Source organism: Crocodylus porosus, unplaced genomic scaffold (genome assembly GCF_001723895.1).
Source record: "Crocodylus porosus isolate Cpor-Errol unplaced genomic scaffold, CroPor_comp1, whole genome shotgun sequence".
Taxonomy (NCBI): domain Eukaryota; kingdom Metazoa; phylum Chordata; order Crocodylia; family Crocodylidae; genus Crocodylus; species Crocodylus porosus.
Window position 1 is genome coordinate 1508110 of NW_017728911.1, and position 22995 is coordinate 1531104.

Genomic DNA, 22995 nt, shown 5'->3' on the forward strand with positions numbered 1-22995 from the left:
CCCCCCCCCCCCGCTCCCTACAGATGCAGAATTGATCTATGTGTGTGCATGTGTGTAGAAATTGTTCACAGTATGTACATACACACTTTTTATGCATGCACACACATATTTCAGTATATTTTTATCCCTGTCTTAGTTAGGATGTAGCCAAATGCTTCGTACACTTAGCACCTGTCAGTTGCTAATGCAGGGTAGATAACTCAACATATATTAGATCAATCATCTCAGAAACCCAGTGGGCAATACAGGCCCAGCTCAGACAAACAAATATAGCCATGGAGCAGCTGTCTCAGAAATAAGTCAGAAGTCCTTTGAGAGCTGACAAAATAATCAATGGTGAAGAAAAACTCATTGCCCACCTAGGTACCAAAATAGGCGGCCACACTTCTAAAACAGCATATTGGACAGGGAATGATTTTTTAAAAATCTGGCTGCCAGTTTCATCCTGAATCTTACAAGGGATCCTCCCTGGGATGGGAACTGTCTGGACCAGGGGTGGCCAGTCTGCAACATGGGCAACCTCTGTTTGTGGCACACAACAGATGGGAAGGGGACAGGCAGCACAGTGACAGATAGAGCAGGGAGCAGAAGCAAAGCAACAGGTAGGCAAAGGGATTGGAGTGGTACATAGGAACATGAAGGATTGATTTGTGGCACAACTGCCCCCCGAAAATGGACCCCACTGGCAAGTTGGCTGGACCTTGTATTCATTTATCCTTTGAGCAATTAACAAGTTTATCACAGATATTCTGAAGTTCTCTGCCGGCTGCTTAAGTCACTTAGCAAAGGTGGGACAGATTGTATGCTCCGAAGTATGGTATTGCATTGTTATTGGTACAGGTTTACGATGAACTGCTGACAGGTGGATCTGGTGGACAGAAGTCTCCCAATGCCATTGCTGGTGGGTTATTGGGCTCAGAGCTGGTAAGGACAGATTGTGGAGTCACCGCTGCTCAGTCACTGCCTGGAATTTGGTCTCACCATGCATCATTGTGCATTTGGTGCCCAGTTCTCAGCCTTATGTTGACTCAGCTGTAGTGGGCTCAGATCAAGCAAAGTCCTATACTTGCCTGGCAAGGGAAACACCATAACCACTGAGGTGGTCTTCCTAGTTGCACCCAGGGATGACCGCTCTCCTGGCCTGGGGATAGTACTTGCCAAGGTAATGTATAGTAAACCTCCCACTAAGCTGCTGAAGTGGGAAGGTCTTGGCTTTATACTAACTTTATGGAAATGAGGGACTCCTCCCTAACTTACTCCTGCAGCCTGATGGCTGAGGGCAAGCCAAACTCGGGGGTATCCAAACCCCAGGCTGGCTTAGGCTTGCAAGGAGGATGCCTGCCAGAGGTTTTGGAAACGTCTGAAGCCCTAGGTAGGGGTGGAAGATGTTTGCCAGTAGTACGGCCACTTGCGGTTCTGGACTGAGTCACGGATTTGGAATTTGCTTTGGCTAATGTGTCTTGGCATACGGAAAATTTAAATAAATAAAAACAAAACAAAACAAAAAAAATTTGGTGCCCAGTCCCACCAGGTTATAGATGTCAGATCCTCCAGTGTCCAGCCCAGCTTGGGCAGACACTCACACTCCATCCACCCCAGCCACCTCAATACTTCCTCAGCAGCTAGTGTCTTCTGGATTCAGGTTGTCTTAGGCCTGATGAGATTTTCCAGTAGCAGCTGTACACTGCTTCACAAGGGCTTCTGCTCCACACTGAGGGACCTAGCATTTTGTCCTAGGAAAAATCCTCTTCTTATCCGCAGCTTAGACATTTCTAGGGGCACTGAGCTAAGCGCTAGTCAGCTCCTGTTTCATACTGAGTGCTCTGTGACTGTCATGTACACAGTAATTCACATGCTGTCTGTATTAGCGTGCAGTATTCTCTGAGGGCTGGGTCCTATTGGAAGGGAACCAGAAAGAAGGTCTCTCGGGGATTCTCTTCTCTTGTTGGATAATTGCTGTTCGCACTTGGGGCTTAATTTCACCACCTTGCATTGAAATAACTAAGGGCTGGGCCTCACCCCTGCTGGAGCTGAACCACCAAAATCTATTTACAGTATTTCCCAGCTTTGGGTATTTTAGTGTGTGTAACTCTCATCATTTCACAGTAAGGGTATGCTGCTTGCATATCATGTCACTTTTTTTTTTACTACCGAAAGCAAGATAGAGAGATCAACAGAAAGAAGAAGAAAGAGAGAGAAAAAGAGAAAGAGAGGCGTTTTCGTTCAAAATAACTCTTCAGAGACTGGCCCCCCACTCTACAAAAAGGGAGACAAAAATTGAGCAAGGGTTTCTGCACACAGAATTGCAGCAAGTTATCCTACATGGGTGACATGAAAACCCACTAAGTTAAACCCAGTGTAGAAGGTGAGGGGGTTTCTCTGATTTCAGATTAACCAGACTGCTTCTCTTTTTGAGTAGTTTAGAAACAGTTGAGCTTGATACTGAAAGCCAACCCAAAGAAGATCATCCACTCATAGATTTGCGCAGGCACAATTAAGGTAAAGTGAACACCAAGGCTTGTTCCGGTGCAAGTTTGGGTATGAGCCAGTTCTCAGAAGGCCTCTGATTTTTGAGGCCTATCCCAATAACCCTCTGCCCTGCTAGACTTCCCACCATGTTGGGCTGGATCCCTAATGATGCACCTCCCTTAAAGGATGTGAGCACGGCTGTATTTTGTAGCTTTAACCTTTCTTAGGGCCCATTTAAATCCAATGCCTTGCCAGATGTATCACTCTCCCTGCATGGGGTACAGGAGGCCTGGGGGCCTGATTTGAGGCTCTGATGTCACTAGATGTCAATTCACCCAATAAGTGGGTACAGCTGCACTCAGCATGTCTGCACCTGTTTCTGTTTGCAGCTTTAGTCCTGAGAGGCTAAGAGAGCCCAAGATCATGTAGGAAGCCTGTGGCACAGCCTTGAATGGGCTCTTGCAAGTCCTGGACTAGAACCCTAAGCACTATACCCTTCAGCTTCTCCCTCTGGATTATAAAAATGACAATTAAAGGGGCCTATGCCTTGTCCCCTCTGATTACAGGCCACCATCTGTCCAAAAGACTCTGCAAGAGGGTCTGCTCTGACCTCTTTCTTCACCTGCAACCACAAAGTCCACAACAAAACTCTACAGTGTGCCAGGGATAAAGAGAAGCACAGTCGAGGGCTCCATCAATGTCCTGGCACTGCAGTGGAAGGAATTTTTGGTGGTTAATATATGCTTAAGTGATCCTAGCAAGGTGACAATGCTCCACACTACAGGGGCAAGCAGTCCTCCTAAACACATCTTCTCTTCCCCACTGCCATCCTGCTAGCCAATACCAGAGACCTCCTGGCCAGGGCTCCTCTGTCACAGACAGCTCTGCAGGGCTCCAGCCCTGAACTACTGACACAGGAAGGGACTACTCAGAAAAGACTGTCACCTGTAGCTCACTTTTCTATAGGCGAACAGGGGCCTGAAGATCACTCCTTCTCACCATTCCTTCCAGCAGAAAGACAGCTCCTACCACTGAGGGTAGCTGCCATCATTTCAGGGCACCCCTGGGAGCAGTGATATGCTTCCAGCTCCCTTTTTGTCATGTCCTGTAGCACCACATGCCCCTAGTCTCACACCAATGGAGCTGGTAAGAGCACTTCAAGTGGCTCAATTGAAGCATAAGTTGTAGCTCTCTAGTTCTCTCTTCCACGCTTCATGGAGATGAGGAACCAGTGAATCCCTGGATTCTGTAACAAGGTTCAGTGAGAGGTGTATCACCTCCCACCAAGCGCATACAGCTAAAACCATCCTCACTTAGGAGGCACCTTATCCCTCCACCTGATCCAGTGCAGGCTGCCAGCTGAGATATCTTCATACCAACCCTCCTGGGCCCTTCTGCACTCAGGAAATATGCTGGTAGAAGCATCAGTCAAGTCTGGCCAGATGCCCACATGTATGGAGGGGAATCCCTAGGAGGTGCCCCACAGGAGTTCAGTGCCCTGATACAGGAGAGGCCGAGGCACGGGGCTAGGCCTGGAGTTTGCCTGGTGCTGCACCATGCCAGTTGACTACTTACCGCCCGCTGTACTGCAGTACAGGCTGGGCCAGGGAGGCTGGATTAGCCAGAACTGGAAGGACTTCTCTGGGCAGATTCTACCTACCTCAGCACCTCCATGCCTCCTGCCCCTAGCACCTGCCCCTCCATGTGCATGGACAAAACAGAGGCAAGGAGGGGAGATGTTTCCAAGGAGGGTTTTATTGGGAAGGTCCTGTCCATAATAAATAGAGCTACACTACACTGAGACCAGCACAGAACGACTTCACAGCAGGAGCCATGGCCATGGCCACAGCCACAGCCCTGGGGCAGAAGCTTCCACATCACCCAGGGTGCCTGTAGGGCTTGCTTTCCATTGGCTGCTGCCCACAAGCTAAATTTTTGTTTTTAGAGACACTGCCTTGCTTTCCACCCTTTGCTCATCCATCTGCCAGATCTGCATTTTTGTAGTCTTTGTGAACTTCCCTCTCTTGTCCCCTGTACCTGGTGTTCCTCCTCAGCAGGGCCTTGGACAGAACAAAACACCTCCAGGGCATTGGAGGTCCCAGAGGGGACAAGAAGAGGCAGACGGCAGTCCTACCCTATTCCCAAAGCTTGGATCAAGCCATGGAAAGAAATGGGAGGAACAGCAGGTCTGTCAATCACCACTGCCAGCCAATAGAGAAGGAGCAAAGAGGTGTGATACCAGGGATGGGGCAGGAGTGCAATCTCAGTAGATGCTAGGGGTGGTCAGGGTGCTGACTGTGGTGCGTCTCGGGGGGAGGAATCAGAGGAGATGCCTTCCAGTCACTGCGTCAAGGCCTGGATAATGTCCTTCACCAGCATGGTGCCGATCACCATCTTCTCACTGTTGACAGTCAGTTGTGCCAGGGCTCCCTCCTTTTTCTCCAGGGTGATGAGGACAAGGCTCCCACTGGTCACTGTCTTGGCAGCAAACCTGTTTGCAGGGAACAACAAGGGGCACTGAGCGCACGATGAACAGGGATGAGGAGGCAGGTGCTTGGGGAGGGGAGACATCATGGCTAGGCACTGGGCCACTGGCCATCTCTTGTGATGCTCCAGCAGCTGGAGCTGGGGCAGCACTGGTCAAGGGAGGCCTGGGGCTGGGAAAGACTCTCTGCTGTGTGCAGGGTGAACTGAATGCCACTTGTAGTCCCACTCCTGGTGGTGACAGGTCCAGACAATCCAGAACTTGGTGCCTGACTACGGGCCCAAAAAGCACGACTCCAGTGGCCTGAAGCCCCCATCCAGGGCACAGGAATAGCCCGTGTTGGCCCACAGCACCCAAGCTGTAAAGGTACACAGCTTGCTTTGCTTGGCTTTTAGTTATAGGCATCACTGGTTGCAGGGAGTTGGCATCTCCTACTGAGTCAATGATCAGGGTGCAGAGCTCCAGAACTGACATTCAGGCCCTTTGAGTTTATTTTATGGTAAGGGACCAGCCCTGTTTCTTAGACCCCCTCATCTGGCTTCACCAGCGAGCGCTGCTAGGATGGAGGGCATGGTGCCACTCAGCTGCTGTCCACTGATGTCACTGTACAGAGAGAGGCTTGAGTCAGGGACAGGGATGAGTCTGTAAAGAGCACCTAAACCAGGATGATTTGGTCCCAAGCTAGTGCAATGCGTGTTGTTTTGGGCAGTCACTTTGGGCCTGGCTCTGGTTTTACAGAAACATGTCAAGGAGAGGGGAAGGCTTCTCTATTAGAGTAGGGCACTGGCCTTAGGCTTGGAAGACCCAGGCTCAAATCTGTACCTATCACAGACTCCGTTTGTGCCCTTGGATAAGTTCATTAGGGCCTGTGTACAATGGAGAGGCTGCATGGTCTGGTTGGGTCATTTCCCAACACACCCCAGCCCCCTGCTCCCACACTCCAAGCCTGGAAACATGGCAGAGAAACCGTTCCAGAAGGGGTTAGCAGCTCTGGTCACTCATACCCCAGACCTTGGCTTCTGTGGCAGCCCACCCCCCAGCCTTTGTCAGCAAGAGGCTGCAAGTCTGCCTCCTGGTCAAACACCAACCACTGGGAAGCTCTCCCATCCCAGGCGGCCGAGCAGAGCGGGGCTCATGAGAAGGCCAATGGGTTGTGCCACCTCGAGACAATGGGGCATGAAGCGCTGTGCTCAGAGGGTTGGCACCAGCTCAGCAGAGAGCAGGGCAAGGGGGCACAGTGCCATGGGTGAAGGGTCTGGCTGCATGTATACATGTGTGTGCAACTCTCAGTCACTCAGACTCCCCCAGCTGTGGCTTTAATCACACACATAGGCCAAGGAGTGGCTTTGGCAGACACACAAAGGCCTTTTGGCTCCAAAAGCATAGGTCTGTAGTTTTGGATCTTTCTCCCCCTTTACCTGTACTCGTTGTCCGCCCCACAGGGCACGCGGCTGACATTAGCTGCTGAAGTCACTCGCTGGACGATTGTGTGGTCACTCTGGCATGTCTCTGGCAATGTCAGCTTCTCCGTGATCTCGCTCATGCCTGTCAGCTTCCCTGAAGAAGGGGATGGGGAAAATGGGGAACAAAGGAACATAGGACTGGGAGGCACCTCCTAGGTCATCACATCTCGTCCTCTGGTGTTGTCGGCACCATGTCAGGCAACTCCCTTCACACTCCTCACAGCCCTCCCTCCTCGATAAACTCTGGGAAGACTGTTCCAGAACCTCACTGCCCTGATGGTTAGAAACCTTCTTCTAATTTCCAGCACAAAGATATTCATGGCCACTTTATACCCATTTGTTCCTGTGCCAATTTGTCCTTTAGCTTAATTAGTTCTCCCTCCCTCCCTGGTGTTTACTGCCCTGATTTATTTATAGCAGCAATCTTCCTCTCTCGGTTGGGCTAAGCAAACCAGGCTTTTATTCTCCTCACACAAGACAAGTTCTCCCTTCCACATATCGTTCGAGCCACCCTCTTCTGCACACATGTTCCAGTCTGAGCCCATCTTTCATGAATGCTGGCGACCAGTGTTGCCTAGTTTCTCAGGGGAGGTCTTACTAACACCTTGTCTAATGGTACAAATATGTCCCTCTCTCTACTGGAAATGCCTTCTCTGGCACATGCAGGATCCAACTGGTAGTATGTTCACCACCATATTACATTGGCGATTGATAATGCCGTGACTTACTTGTACACCCCAGTCTTTCTACTCTGTCATTACCAGCCGATGGGCTCCCAGATCACATCAGATGAGCTTCTTGTACATGACCTTGCACCTGGTGTCACTGAACTTCACCTCATCTTTACTCCTCCAGTCCTCAAGAGCACCCAGCTTTTCCTGTAGGGTATCCCAATCCCCTTCTATATGGATGATGGCTCCCAACCTTGTGTAAATCAGCAAGCTTTATCAGTGTGCCTCCATCACATGCCAAAATCATTAATGGATACATCAAAGCTGGGCCCCAAAGCCAATCCTTGCAGGATATTATCTATCACGTCACTCCAGCCTGGTATGCCCACTTCAGCACAACCTCCTGGCATCTGCTCTCTAGCCCGTTCCTCACATAAAAATGCCAAATCTAAAACAGCACTGCCTCGGGTTGTTCCAACAACTACGCGGTGCGGAGTTCAGTCAGCTACCCCAGCCGGGAATACCTGGACCCTGGCATTATTAGTAGTGTTTTGTTCTCTGGTTTATATCAGGAAAGGTGTAGTCTCTCCTTGTGACACCTTCCCTGAAGTACTTATTTCTCTAACAACATGGCAGAGTCAGCTGCAGGCAGCTCCAGAGATGGACTGAGCTGAGATGGTCCCTGCTAATCCTCCTTAAAGGGCTAGAGCCAAGGTGTTTTGTTGCCTTTAGATCCTAAAGGCCCGATTCCAGTCACAGGTGGCTCAGGATTTAGCCTTGGAGAGAAAAAACTGCCTAGGCCTTTTAAAACATGAATGAGAACAACTTGGGAGGCCCAAACCAGCTGTCCTGTCTGCCTAGCAGAGGGTTCAGTGTGCCTCTCCCAGAAAGGCCTGGTGTTAAAATCCCAGCTGGCGTGACAACTACTTTAGCAGCTGCACGTTGAACCAGCTCCATGTACCAAGACATGCCTGGCTTGGCAGAGAAACCAGCTGGGCTCTCTTTGCCTGTGCCATGGCCTGTGACAAGATATCTCTAATGAAGATGCAGCTACTAGGGTAGGTAATGATGCAAGAGGCAGGCTGTGATCCTGCAGACTTGTGTGCTCCGATGCGGGGACTGGGCAGCACTTGGCAGAGGGTGGGAGCTGTTTCTAGGTGCCCTTTGGAAGAGCTGCCATGATGTCTTTAGCTCTTTCCATGGGGGAATCACAGAGGTGTCACAGAATCCACAGCCACATGCAACACGGCAGGCCTGGCTGCACATGTACACTGATGCTCAGACTGATTTCTAACACATGCAACACTGTGAGCGCCACTAGGAAGCTCACAAGCTACTTAGAGACACACTACTCCTACACAGAAGAGCTACCTCAGGGGATGCCAATCATGAGTACCCCAGAGTCTGTAAGAAAATCTTTCTGGGCCTAAAAATCCCCAACTCAACCTCCTGGTGGCTGAAATGAGTGGGGATGGAAACATCCTTCCTTCAGAGCCCAAGACTGCTTCACAGACTAGCAGGAGAGTTGGCACCCTGCCACAGGGCATAGCAACCTTCCCAGTACCCTAATCACTCTGGGTTTGACACGACGCTGCAACCCCTGCTTTGACCATCCTGCACCTTGTTATGGAGAGAGCAGTCCCTGGAGATGTCCTCCTCAACAGGGGCTGGAACCCAGGCCCTGGCACCAGAGTGGGGGCAGGCTCACCCACACTGTGGTCCTAGGATCAGGTTCACCATGGCTGCCATTCTCACCAGCGAAGAATGGACTGATGCGCTCCCACACTGCCTGAGCAGAGCCCTTGCTGTCCAAGATCCCCCTACCTGCAGCACACCCTCACCCCAAGAAGCTCCCTAGCCTCCAATCCCCAGACAGTGGTACACAGCTGCCTGGAGCAGGGGGCACTCCTTCCTGCCCACCATGGTGCTCAGCTCAGACCCTGCAGCAGGAGGCTTGGATTGCATCCGAGCCCCTTACCCCACAGTACCACTGGGATTCAGCAGTGAAGCTTGACTTGCTAAGGATCTGGCTTGCTGAGGCTCAGCCAGGAGGGTGGGCTATAGGACAGGAAACCTGCAGTTGCATGGAGGGGAGGCAGGCGTCTGGCTGGGCATGTGGTGAGGGCACAGCAGGCTGGGGAGACAGTCATTCCCAGCCTCAAGAAAGTAGGCAGAGCCCAGTTGCTTTGGGTACTAAAACTGGTTTAGTGAGAATAGTTCTTGCCCAGACCCCAGGAGGGTAGGGACTGACCGACTCTTCTCTCTGTACACAGGGAGGCCTCTAGGAGCCCCCTCAGCATACGCGGCCCTTGGAGAAAGAGAGGCAGGCACTGTGAAGTGGTGGGTGTGGGTTCTGACACTCAAGGGGTTACCATGCCTCATGAGCCAATGCCTTAGTGGGCAAGGGTATGGCCAGCCCCATGCAGGAGGGTTGGGCCCTAAAGCAACTCAGGGGGATTCTGGCTTCAGCTGTTCTGGAGTCCGAAGGGAAGTGAAGGTGGCATGTGGGACAGAGGATACACTGCAATGGGACAGGTATTAGGAAAAGGCTCAGGACTGGGGAGATGGCTACCCCCAGTTCTGCTCCCCTGCATCCTTCATGCCTACAGGCCTGACACTGGCCCAGTCCTGATCCAGCCAGCACCACCATGCCATTCCCATGGACAGGAACCCTCTCCTCTGCTCAGACACATGCACCTAGCAGTACCTCCCTGGGCCATGCAGCCAGGCAGAACTAGAGCCGCCTCCATGACTCTGGGCTCCCCACACCCCTTCCTTCCAGAGAGGTGGGTGGGAAAAGGGTATGCCAAGGGCCCAGCAGGCCTCCTGCCCTCTGCTCATGCAGGGTCCTACAGCCCTTGCACAGGCAGATGCCTGGGCTGGCAGGAGACTTGGAGGTGGGGGTCTCTCCACTCTGCCACACACAGGGGGTGCCTTGCAGCACGGTTCAAATTTGGCTCTTCCCTGTCCCAAGCGTGTCTACCCCTACAGTGAGCTCTGCTGTCCTGGGACTGCCCTCCAGAGCTGGGAAGGGAAATGATTTCTCCCCTTCCCCTGCCCAACTCAAAGGGGAGGCTGCTAGGATCTGTAACGCTCCCTCAGGCTGGGCTGCTCTTGGGCTGTATATGCCCAGGTGCCATATGCCCAGCCAGGAGGTGGATGCTGTGGGGCTCCAAGCAGGGCAGCTGGTCTCCTGGGACCACCTGTCAGCATCTGGGGTTGAGAGAATAGCAGTGTCTGGGCATCTGCCTGACTCCACAGCTTTCCCACCCCCAAGCCTGGCCCATCTCTCCAAGTACCCCGTGCCCATCTGTGCTGAAGTCTTTTATTTTCCTAGGCCCATGCAGGCAGCTGACCTAGGCTGGGTTTGGCATGCAGCCAGAGTTGTCTGCAGAGATGGAAAATGGCTAAGAGCAAAGCCAAAGCAGACAGGAGTGTGGCTGGATCAGAGCCCAGCGTGCCAACGGGGAAGGCCTCATGGGCATGGAAACACCACAAAAAGCCGGGCAGGCAGCACGGTATCCAGAACAGCCTGCCACATCCCTGCCCAGAGGACGGATCCCCTGGCATATATGACCAAGCAAAAAGGGCACATGGGCACAGCACCTACGACTGGCCAGGCTACACACCGTGAGCACAGGGCAGGGGAGACTGGGTATGTGTGGAGTCAGGGAGGAGCTGGAGGGAGCAGTGGACAACCCGGCTTAGCAAGGGGGGTCCTACACAATCAACAGGGAACCTAACACTATTAGGAGGTCACCCATGTAGGCCCCACCAGCTCCGAGGTGTACAGCCCCTGAGCACCAAGGCCCTGGAGGAGACAGGGGGTGTCACTCCCCAAGGCAGATCCAGAGGGGATAGTCACATGGCTGCACCCCTTTCAGACTGGTCCGTGCCACTGGAGCCTCTGGAGGCTTTAAAAGAGTCCTCAAGGCAGAAATGAATACCTCCTTCCCCTCCTTGCTCAGGGGCAAGTCCTCTCCTCTTCTCTCCCCTTCTGTCCTCTCCCTGCTGTTTTGTCTCAGGAGCGGGGGAATCTCTGGAGTGGCTCCTGCCCTCTCCAGTGGGGCTGCGCAGAGACTGACTTCATCTAAGGCAGCCACAGTGGTAGCGGCTTCCTGTGCCCACTGATGGGAGGGGACTAGGCCATATGGGAGAACCCACCCTCTCCTCATTGCTGCAGCTACTATTCCCAGCTAAGCCCAGCCCCTGTGAACCTGGCCCAAGGGGGCAGAAGAAGCTCTGAAGCTTCCCCACTACTGGGACAATGGAGAAAGCAGCAGCAACTGAAGGAGTGGATGAAAGTGGATGAAGAGGACTTGCCTCTGAGCATGAAATAGAAGGCAGGGATGCTCAGTTGCTTTGGAAATTTAAGAAGTCCCCAGAGACTCCCACAGTTCAGTCTGCCCTCACCTGTGGATTGGCAAGAGGAGGCTGGGAGTCGGGGTGAAGCTACTCTGTAGTACAGCCCCCTTTGCCAAATCCTGGATCCACCCATGGTTACTGCCATGGAGTCTGACTTTTCTGCAACCCCTGCATGGGGGTGGATAGGCTTCTGCATGGGGGTGGGGAGAGGCCGCTTGCAGCAGCCTACAGCATTGCTCCTCTCACCCTGCTCACCTGGCCAGTTTTCTTGCCCTTCCTCTCTACCAGGCTCCAGCTGGACCCCCTGGCCTCTCATGGCATAGAGGCCCTGTGCCTGGCTGCTGCCTAGGGGGTGTACCCCATTGTGACATGCAGCCCCGCTCTCCAGCATTCCCTGTACACCAGGGAAACAGGGGAGACATTGGCAGGGGCAGCTGAGGGGTTGCAGAAGCTAGGGCTTTAGAGGCCCTGGTTGAAAGAATCCCTCCACCTTCCCCACCCTGTCCTCAGCTGCCCAAGCTGGGCCCTGGGGAAGGGCTTGGACAGGGCATGCTCATGCTTTTAGCACGGTCACCAAGCTGCCTATGCTCCGTGCACCCAGCTGACAAGCCCTCAAGAGGAGGCTGCCATGGCTGCCCCACAGCCAGGGCCAGATCTCTTCTGCTACCTGGTGCCTTCTCCTGTCACAGGCAGACACCATGGCTAGGAGTCAGGCCTGTGACCCTGGTGCTGACAGCCCAGGACTTGAGGGGTGATGCCACCCAGCTGGGTGAAAGGCTGGCCTGTTGCTTCACTTAGCTCAGCTACTAGGGGAGCCATGACCACACACATGGGGAGACACTGCTCCAGAAGGGCAGGAGGTGGGCTGGGAGGACAGTAGCCAGGACAGATGGTGTGTGAGGGTGGGGCAGGCTCCATGGGGCTGTGGTATGTTGCATGGGGCCATCCTGGGTGCGCAAAAAGAAGAGGAAGGCAGGGGCTTGGGCAGCAGGGGTGGAGGCTCTGGTCAAGAGGGGTAGTGGCTTACCCCCCCATGTGAAAGGAAGACAGCGCATGCAGACAGCGTGGCAGGGAAGGGGGGGACCACGAGAGGAGCAGCAGGGAGATCCCAGCCTGGAGGAGAGGATGGAGTTGGGGCAGGAGCGACACGAGCAATACAGTTAGGGCAATGCAGCCAGCCTGGAGCACCCACCACTCAGCCTGGGCAGGCAGGGAAGATGCCCCCTGCTCAAGGCCTTGGGCACACCCCACTGTCCCCTGGCTGTGCCCTTGGCTGCAGGGGAGGGCCAGGGGCCTGCTGCCAGCCTAGGTCCCCAGGGATCATAGGCTCAGTAATGCATCTCAGGCTTGGCAAATACCCCCCTAACTGGCCCTGGAGCTCTTGCCTATTGTCGCTGGGGGGTGTCCTCTACCACAGAGGAGGCAGTAGGTTGGGGTCTCTGCAGGCTGTACTTGCCACCCCTCTTCTGTCAGGCCTCCCCCTAGTGCACTAGCTTGACCCAGCCATGCAGAGGCCCAGCTCAGCCAGTAGCACCAGCTGAGCAACCTCCTCTGGACCCTGCCCCTTACAGCAGCGGGCAACCTACAGAGACCATTCAAACCCAACTCTTCCCCATCCCCTCTTCTGCCCCAGTTCCTCCAAAGCCCTTCCCTCAACTGCTGGGCCCCAAGCTGGGAGAAGGGCAGGCGGAGCAAAGGGGGCAGCTTTTATCTAGAGAGCAGCTCCCAGCCAGGGGGAGTGGAAGCGGAACTGGTCTACAGCTCAGAAGGGCGGGGGGGAGGGAGGAGGGGACAGGCAGCATCTCATGGACCTCCTGAGAGCACCAGCCAAGCTGAGACTTACCCACACCCATCCTTAACAGTTGTTCTAAGGGGAGCAACAGCGTGCAGGGCAGCAGAGTGGAATAAAACAGTTGGTTAATGTGGGCCTCTGGCAGGGAGCCTGTGGGGAACCTGGAGCCTGCCCTCTTGACCACACCACTGGCTTCCACTGGACACAGGCCCTGGTAAACCCCTGCCCACCTGCCAGGCAGCAGAGGTAGGGAGATGGCTGTCACTAGGGTTGGGACTCAGCCCCAGCTTGTCCAGGCCCTGCTTTTGGGCTCCCCTACCTGGCCAGGCGCAGCCTCAGAGCAGAGAGACTGCCCCCAGAGCAGCCCTAACATTTGAGCTCCAATGGCCATGGCATCTACAGCCCCACAGAGCCCAGCTGTGAGGGCTCTCTGAGCAGCAGTTGTCGCCACCCAGTAGCACTGATCCCTGTGTGCAAGTGCCCCATCCTCCTCCCCCTTGACTCCTCCAGACTCAGTCACAGGAGGGAGCTAGGCTCTGGCCACAGAGGACATTTCTTAGCTCTGTCAGTGGGCCCCAGCCCTGTGAGCCAGGGGCTTGATACAGGGACCTAGGCAGAGAAGGAAAGGATCCAGAGTCAGGAAAAGATCCCTGTCCCCTCCTGTGTGCCAGGGACAATGGACCCTGAAGCCATGGCCCTCTAATCATGGACTCTAACAGAGAGCTTAGTTTCCCACTTCCACTATAGACAAGGCCCCTGCCAGCTGCTGGGCTGGGATACACTCCCTTCACACTCACCTTGCTCCTTTTTGAACTCATTTTCACTCATGAACACAGGAGCCATGAGCTCTCCCACAGGTGGCTGGATGGCGCCGTAGAACTGCCGGGTATGGGTGCTGAAGGCAAAGAGACATTGGTGAGAGGAAGTCAGGCACTGGTGGCTCATCCCAGACTATCCTTGGGAAGGGGAGCAGGGTGGATTTACTTCAGTCCCCCTCATGCTCTGCCTACTTGTGACCTCGGACATTCTCAACCACTGTCCAGTCCTCCTTGGGAATATGCTTGGAAGCCATGGAGGAAGAAACGTGACAGGATGGGGGACACTGAGGCACAGAGCAGCAGTCATGAATAGAGCCTCACTAGAGCTCAGCTGCCTTGGAGCAAGGCACCAACCCTGTCCCACCCACAGCTGATTACTTTCTGGACAACCAGCAGTCACAGTAGGGATATACTCTGGACAGCATGGCCCCAGGCCAAGAGACAAAGGCCAAGCCACAGAGCAGGCTCTCTCCCTGCAAGCCCCTGAGCCCATGGCCTGCACCTCTGGGGTGAGGGTGGCACCAGGGCCTGTATCTGTGAGACACTCACCACAGCTGGAAGTTGGCAGCCTGGGTGGAGTCACAGAAGTCGATGCCCATAACCACGCTGGTTGTCTCACCAGGGGCAAGTGACTCTGTAAGCACAGGCGCAGCATGAGGCTCAGAATGCTTCCCAGCACCAAGCCATCCCTTTCTGCTCAAGAAGCCAGGGGGATCCTAGTCTTTGTGGTCACACTGCAACAGGGTCCTGCCTGTCAGCTCCCAACTAGTGCTCGAGCCCTAGGCCAGATCCTGGCTCCATGGCCCATGGGGGTCTGATAGTGTCCTGAAGGCAACCCCATTGCTGCTCCCCATTAGCATCTGTGACTGCCTCTAGGCTCTCAGAGGGGAGGAGTGCCCCTCGCCTGGGGGAGGAGGGTGGACCCCAGCTGGGTGCAGCAAGACCAGCACAGCTCACTGGCAGCTCCAGAATGGGGTTGTTGCTGCCAGTCAGGATGTGGATCCATGACTGCCTTCCTACCCCAGGGCACAAAGAAAGGCACAGCCAGCCTTCAGCCCTCCCCACAAAACAGAGGCTTTGGGTAACACACAGGTCCTCATCTTGGCTCCTTCACTCCGTGGCTGCTTATGGGAAACAACTGTGACAATGTCTTTTGGGACCCCATTGGGGAAGCCTGAGCACATCACACTCAAGGGGCTGCCCAGGTTGTCCCTGGCCATCAGCTGCCCTCAGCCCTGACATCAAGCAGTTGTGCCATCCCTGCACAACACCTGGCCAGGAAGGCACTTCTTGGGCTCCCTCAGCTCCGTGTGAGGCCCAAGCTCCACAAACCCCAGAACATGAAGCGTCAGCCAGAAGGCAGAGCTCTGAAGGTTGACCCCAGCCCTGATGCAGACTGGCAGGCCTTAGTATTCCCATCCGTCTCACAGAGCGAGTGGCTTGGCCTTGCCCTCTGTGTGGGTCAGTATGTAGAGACTGAAGTCAGCAAGAGCCAGTTCCACACCACCGCTCAGCCTTACCAATCTCCTTGAACTCCTGCACCCTCATGCCAGAGAGCAGTTTGGGCTCACTGATGCGCACGTTCTTCACTTCCGAGTCTGTGTTGTTGGAGAACTGAATCTGGACAGCCACCATGTGTGGGTCAGGGGCAAAGGGCTGCCGGCTGAAGTAGTACTCCACAGAGAGCCCCTCGCCTGTCATTCGGTGGAGCAGCTCATAAGTCTTCACAGAGCTGAACACAGGGCTGATCACCTGGGGAACAGAGGAGATGAGATGTGGATACAGGCTGGGGAGGGGCAGAATACCAGGGCATATGAAGCAGAAGTCCCCATGCCTTTGGTCTCTGTTGGGGTCTGAGCTGGCCCCAGTGTTACTTGTAGCCCTTAGACCGGGAGCAGCTGCTGCTTGAAGAACCTGGGCTCCTTATTCCTTATCCCAGGGCCCCCAAAGCAGTGCCTGCTGCTCTTCTGGGCATCAGTTACTCCCACAGAGAAGCCTTGCGGTAGGAGCCAAAAGGGCAAGCACCCCAGAAGGAGGAAACTATCCCCCCTCCCCACAGCTAGTGGGGATGCCAGTAGAGGATGAGGCTGTTCCAGAGGGCTCCAGATTTCTTTTCCCTGGCCCCTCAAGAGAGCAGGAGCCAGAGCTGGGGCTGCTGGACTGGGAGGACAGGAATGGGGGACACTTACAGTAGAAGCCAGAGAGGTGTCGGTGAGAGTGAGTCCCTCCAGGTCGGTCACCAGGCTGCTGGAGACAAGACCGCTGGAGGAGGTGGGCAGGGGAGGAGGGGGTGTGACTACAAGGCAAGAGAGAGAGAGAGAGGCGGGGAATAAAGGATTAATGAAGATCTGCCCGAGGGACAAGGGGAGGGCTCTGGGTGTCATGGGCACCCTGAATCATCTAGGGGCACCCAGGTCAGGGTAAAGATCAGTGAGAGAGCAGGTAGGGCTGGGGGTAGAACAGGTGTCAGGGCAGACCTGGCCCTGCCCAGTGAGGCTCGGAGAACCATATGCCCCAGCATTCCTGGCAGCACCCCACAGCAGCCTCCCCACCTTCAGCCATTCACGGACTGCAGGCTGCCTGGTCTGAGTACCTGGGAGAGCTAGAGGGCAGGAGCTGGGAAACACCAGCAGCAAGCCTGGGGACAGTGAAAGCCAAGTGCAGGGCAGTGCTGGGTGTGGGTGCTCTGACAGGCTGGCTGCACCCGTAGCCCTGCCCTGAATGTGTGTGGGAGTGCAGGGGGGGGGGGGGATCCACAGGTCCAGACTGTCTGCTCTGCTGCTGCCCAAAGCCTTTGATCTGTTTGGTTTTTTTGTTTGTTTTTTTTTTTAACTGCTTGTATTGGGGGCCCAGAAGTGCCTGCCCAGAGCCTACTGGCCATAGCACGATGGGCACAACCCATCCTACCAGGGCAGAGAGGGACTTTTGCATCTTTCAGCACCCTGCCAGGCCATTGATGATAGGGGAAGAAGAAGGTCTTGATTATGGAATTGGACCAAACCTACAATCTCACCTGCAAGCTGCTGCAGGGAGGGGCATATAGCAGCAGCACCCACATGGCAGCTTGGGGTTCTAGTCCTGGCTCTGCCATAGATCTTGAGCCACTTCCTCCCCACCCTCCAGCCTGTTTCCCTATCAGTGAAATGAGAACAACATCAATACTACCACCCAGAGACCTCAAAGCACAGTATGACCAATCAGCATCACTGTCCCCATTTTACAGGTGGGGAAACTGAGGCAAAAGAAAAGAAGGGACTGGATCCAGATCACCTAGTAAAACCAGTACAGAACCAGAACCAATAACACAGGATTCAGACACCCCTTGCCAGATATACTGGCTGCTAGATAGCGCTGTCCAGAGAGCCCTGGGGGGATACAGCAGGATGTTTATCATCTGTAAAGTGCTTTGAGATTCACAGAGGGACACGAGCAGTAGATCAGCCAATAGAGTGGGCTGTAAACTGCTCCTTGAAACAATATTTTAAAAAATAAAATAGCTTTTTGGACAAAACATTATTTTTTATTTTTTGCAAAAATGTGTCTATTTCTTTCACAACTGCTTTTTTGGGTCAAAAAAGCCTTCAATAATCCTTCCATTTTCAACAACTGGGGTTTTTTTTGAATGGGAAACATCAATTTTCAGCAACTGTAATGTGAAATCCTGCCTTTCTCTGATGAGAAACAGAAACAAACAAACACAAATAATAATTGCTTACTGCCCTCCATGGAAAGAGTTATTTTTATTGATCTATATCAGGATCTTGTCCAGGAGCCCTAGACAGAAAACAGCCCCTCCCTCCACCCCCCGGGATCCCAGCTGCTTGCACACAGAACACACAGGCAGGCCCTGACCAAGGAGCTCACGGTCTAAGGCCCTATCATGAAGGCTCTGCTTAGGCTGCTTTCCATCCTCATGGACCTGCAGGGGCAAATCCAGCCTGGTCTTGGTGTGACAGCAGCAGCACCTGCGCTTGTGACGCCTGGATCAGACTCCCACGTCATCGTCCTCTTCAGCCTGAGACAGCTCCTTCTTATCTAAGCTAGAGGGTGGTTTCCCTGCTGTATCCCCTGCCTGCTTATACCTCAGGCTACCCACTCAGATGCTGAGAGAAACAGTTGGGAGCAAGAGGGAGGGGTGAAATTTTACCCTCTGCATGGTGAGGTCCGAATACCTCATACATTTGGCATGTGTCCTAAGCCCAGCTTGTACAGGGGATCCCAGAGGAGGGAAAAACCAGGCTCCAGAGGCTTCAGCTCCAGCAGGAGAGACACCAAGCTCTCTCAGCACCATGGACAGATCAGGTCCCACAGCTAAAAGGATCAAATGGGCAGCAGGCAGCAGGGCCCACAAGGCAGGATGGTTCCTGCCCCTTATCAGAAGTCTTGGCAAGGGGGCTGCATACAAGGTGCTAATAAGCATGCTAACCTTGTACAATGGGGGTTAGCGGGACTCAGGAAACATGGGTTATGTTCCTGGCTCTTCCACTAGCCTGCTGGGTGGCCTCAAGCAGTCCTTTTCCCCTCTCTGTGCCTCAATTTCCCCTGTCTGTAATTGGAGATCAGGACACAGACCCCCTGGGGCAACCCCTTCATGATCTGTGGAGAAGGAGCTTGGTGGCTGTGGCTGCCATTACAGCTCAGGAGACAAGCAGACATATCCAGCCACAGCCATATGGCAGCAAAGGCAGGAACTGGAACCCAGGGGTCCCTGCTCCTGCTCCCCCAGCTTGGAACAAAGGCCAGGGATCCTGTTTCTCAGTACACTGCCACAGAGCCTCCATGCAGCTCTCAGGCTGCCACTGCTTTTCCCAACTGGAGAAGGAAAAAGCAGAGCTCCATGGCCAGGTCTCCCATAGACAGGGTCCTTGACCGGACAAACCACACCCCCCATACTGAGCAAAGCAATTCCACCTGCATCCTGGTCTAGGCTTTCATCTTAGCTCACACGTCCCTGCTGAGTGTGCGGGCTGTGCTGTAGACAGCTGCTGACTTGCTCCCTGCTCTCCCAAGCATGGGATTCTTCCCAAGGAGACTACATTTCCCAAAATGCCTGCTTTCAAAAGCAGCTAATCGCAGGCCTAATGGGACATGCACACAGGCTGCGAGGACCAGTTCTGCACACAGCACCACCTCTGTTTTCCACTCTGTGCCCAGCTTCACCCTCCCAGCTTCTGGCTTGCCTGCCTTCCCTTTTACAATTTCTCAGCCAACTCCCCTGCCTGACACTCAACTATGTTAAGCAACCATCACTGGAAAAGCTTCCTTAAAAAGAGTGGCTTGGCTGGTCACTCCCTCCCCCAGGAAAGGGCGTGAACTTGGCAGCTACAGGAAAGGAGAAAGGACAGCCAAGACCAGGAGGGGAGAATTGGGGAGGGGATCCCCGCTCCAGCCCAGCTCACATGCCCCACAGAGGGCAGCCTGCTGTGTGCGGCTGGCCTGCCCAGGAGTGATACTCACAGTCATCCAGGTCCAGTAAGGAGATCTCCTTAGTCCCTTTCTTGGCAGCCTTTGGTGCAGGTTTGCTGCTGGGAGGCTGAAAGATAGCAAAGGCAGAGTGAATGGCAGCAGGCAGTTGAACACTGGGATCCATGGGAGGAGGATAAGCGACTCCATCCCTGTGTTCAGCAAGGCTTGGGTTGGGGAGATGAGCTGCTGGCCTGCTACTCAGTGTGGGGCAGGAGCTGAACACCAACTGAGAGCAGAGCAGGGATGGGGGCCCAGGATCAGCCCTCTCTGCTGTGCTCAGAGGCATGAGCCCCTGCCCTGCCTCTTTACCGTCTTTCTCCTCTTGGTCTCTGTCTCCGACTGGGATTCCTCTGCATCTGAACCCGAGTCTGACTCAGACGAGCTGCTCTCAGAGACGCTGCCCTCCTCAGACGAGGACTCAGAACCGCCTTCCCTGTCACGCTGTGGCTTCTTCTTCTTTGCCTTCTTCCCTTCCTCCTCCTCTTCCTCGCTGGGGCTGCTGGGGAAGGAGAGGATCTCAGGCACACAGGAGAGCCCTGAGACCTCATGCCCTGCTCAAAGACTCCTTCCTGGGGGTGCCAGCCTGAGCTAAATTACATGTGACTGGATAAAATGGAACAACAACACACTTGGGCCTCAGCTCAGCCTCTGTGCTGCAGGGTGCTCTCCCCAGCAAGATGGGTGTCCTGGTAGGGCCTCATGATGCCAAGATGACAACCCAATGTTGTCCCCGCCCCCCAGCTCCTCACAGCCCATGGTACCTCCCCATGCTCTCCAAGGATGCTTTGCGGGGTAATTCCTTTTCCTTCTTTTTCTTCTTCTTCTTCTTCTTCTCCTCTTCTGACTGGTCCCCGCTTTCCTCCTCCTCTTCTTCGCTCCCCGAGCCAGAGCCGCTCTCGGTGCCACTGCTGCTCTCGCTCTCCGACTCGCTGACTGACTCAGGCTCTGGAAAAGAGCACAGCTCAGCTCTGATGCTATCTTGTAGGCACTGCCTGCTTCCAAGCCCCCTTGGCCACCAACCTACTCCTACAGCCAGGGGCATCTGCCCCTTTCCTCCCAGTGCTGTGCTCTGAGCGGGGAGAGGTTCTCCCCAACTGGTGTCCTGGGGTTTGACAGGAGGTGAACCATGGCATCTGCAAATATACACAGGAAGCATGGTCCTCCCGGCCAGAATGCTCCTAACCAGATGGTCTCTCCTGCACAGGAGATACTAGCTGTACTACAGGTCTCTCCTCTCCTGCACTCCCAGGAGATAGGCCCTTCTCAGAACATGCTGAGCCCTGGGCCTTTCACAGAGAGGAAAAGCTCCTATGCTAGGCTCTGCTCAGTACAAGGAGCTCAGTTGCTACTGGGCTTAAGCAGGGATAAGGTCTGTAGCCCCTTCCCCTTCTCTGCACACACACTTGTCCATGCCCTGATAAGGGGTCACAGTACCATGCATCCAGTCCCTGCTGGCACCTCAGCTAGGGTGGTGGAGAGAGAGGAGCAGAAGTGCTGTCCTTTGCCTTTCAGCCATCTCCCAGCCTGGACACAAGGAGGCAGACACAACCTCCAATCACATCACCAGGGGATTTGGGCTGTGGCCATGGAACAACAAGGCCCTAGTGTTAGGTGCTGGCCAGGCAAGGAAGGAGTGAGAGAGTCTGTTCCCACTGCCACAGAGGCCCATGCCCTGACATCATGGCAGATAGAGCCCTCACCACTGTCTGCAGACTCTGTGGGCCCAGACTCCCCCTCTGAGTCAGAGTAGAATGGTTTCTCCACCTTCTCTTTCCTCTTCTCCCGGCTGGTGCACTTGGTCCATTCGGGAACCTGCCCGAGAAGTAGATAATGAAGGAGTGATAGGTGTCGCAGTAAATGAGCACAGCCCCAAAGCTGCTGGCAGGACAAGCCCCTCTCCTCCCTGCCCATGGAAAATAACCAGATTAGGAGCGGGGTGAAGTGGAAAATAAACACCATGCCCACAGGCTTCTCTGGGGCCCCTACAGCCCCTGATGCCTGCAGGGCAGGGATCCTGCTCTGTGAGGAACCTGCTTTAAGAGGGGTTAAAGCGCATGCTGGGCCGGGGGCAGTGGGCAAGGGGCCAGATGACGACACCAGTAGGAACAAGTGTTTCCATGGGAGCCTGAATCTTGCTCTCTGCTAAGCTTTTGAGCCACATGATTTCACAGCAACACATCAAAGCACACACACACACGTCACATGCTTCGGGCTGTCAACAGGTTAGCATCACACAAAGCAAGAGGTAGAGGGGAGTGGAAAAGGCACTGCAAACTGCAACCAGCACATGGAGCCACCTCTATCAGCTCTCCCAGCAGCCCAATGTGGCTGTCGGTGAGGGAGATGCTTTCCTCCTGCAAGCAAGGGAGAGCCTGGTTATGGTCGTCAAACACTCCACCACCACCTACCCTGCTTCTCCCACTGTCTGCCTCAGGATAAGCTCTGCTCACAGCCTGGAGCCTGGCCAAACTGGCTCTCTGTGCTCTGGTAACAAGGGGCCCAGGAGTCCACGTGCTAGCAAGGCCATGATGCTGTAACAAACTCCCAATCTCCCAGTCTGCATGTGCATGTTATAGGCAAGACTGTGACATCAGCCCCCAGCCCCAGAGCCCGGCCTGCAAGATACCTCCACATTCCGCACAGATGGGTCAGGAGCCTCATCCGGCCAGTCAGGGAGCTCCTGGTAGCCCACAGCTTTGGCATTGAGGAGGTGTGAGAGCGAGCCCAGCTGGAAGTGGTCCCGATCTGTGGGAAGAGGCTGGTCAGTGGGTGGCCATCATGAGGACTGCTACTTCCCCCAGGCTGCTCTCCTCACCCCCACAGGGCATTGCTTACTTCCAGAATGGAACCATGTGTCCTTGTCTATGTCCCAGCTCCTCCCTGAGTAAAACAGGCTTCTCTTTCCACAGCCCAGTCCCCAGTGCCAGACTCAGATGCTCAGTCCCCATAGCTCCTGCTCCACCCAGATGCTGGTTCTCTGTACCTTTGAAGGATGACTCCAGGATGGGGGCAGGCTTCTGGGCCAGGAAGAGCTTCTTGGCGTATTTGTTGAGAGCTCCACTCTTCTCAGTGGGCACGATGAGCTGGCGGATGAAGCGGGCCCGGTCCCGGATGTCGTAGTTCTGGTCGTACTTGGCCAGGTTCAGCACATACTGGGTCAGAAGTTTGCTCTGCACCAAGGACCACTGCTCTCAGAACCTGATCTGGGCCTGCATAGCTCTGACTAGTTCAGTGGACTACACCCCCTCCCCATGGGGACTCCCCTCACTCCACAGAAGGGGCCTGGAGTCTAGGATAGGGGGTGCAATTTGCCCAAGGTCAGGAACAAAATGATGGGAGATGACATTATTAAGTCTCCAGATTCATAGTTTCATAGTAGCTAGAGTCGGAAGGGACCGAGGTAGATCATCTAGTCCGACCCCCTGCCTTGGCAGGAAAGAGCACCGGGGTCAGATGACCCCGGCAA

The 22995-nt window shown here is 54.5% G+C and overlaps 1 protein-coding gene across 3 annotated transcripts in view; it reads right to left on the bottom strand.

The window, feature by feature from the left end:
• Positions 1-4204: 4204 nt before the first annotated feature.
• Positions 4205-22995, bottom strand: part of AP3B2 (adaptor related protein complex 3 beta 2 subunit) — a 54871-nt gene continuing 36080 nt past the window's right edge. For 2 of the 3 annotated variants that reach the window (XM_019533254.1, XM_019533252.1), the window contains exons 16-27: positions 22513-22699; positions 22156-22274; positions 21230-21341; positions 20291-20474; positions 19839-20028; positions 19521-19596; positions 16253-16359; positions 15584-15815; positions 14613-14697; positions 14043-14140; positions 6373-6511; positions 4205-4960 (exon numbers count right to left, since the gene is read on the bottom strand). In XM_019533254.1, the coding sequence (XP_019388799.1) occupies positions 4810-4960; positions 6373-6511; positions 14043-14140; positions 14613-14697; positions 15584-15815; positions 16253-16359; positions 19521-19596; positions 19839-20028; positions 20291-20474; positions 21230-21341; positions 22156-22274; positions 22513-22699 (1680 nt within the window). In that variant the 3' untranslated portion in view covers positions 4205-4809. The remainder of the gene's footprint in view (positions 4961-6372; positions 6512-14042; positions 14141-14612; positions 14698-15583; positions 15816-16252; positions 16360-19520; positions 19597-19838; positions 20029-20290; positions 20475-21229; positions 21342-22155; positions 22275-22512; positions 22700-22995) is intronic. The other variant, XM_019533253.1, reaches the window with a different exon arrangement.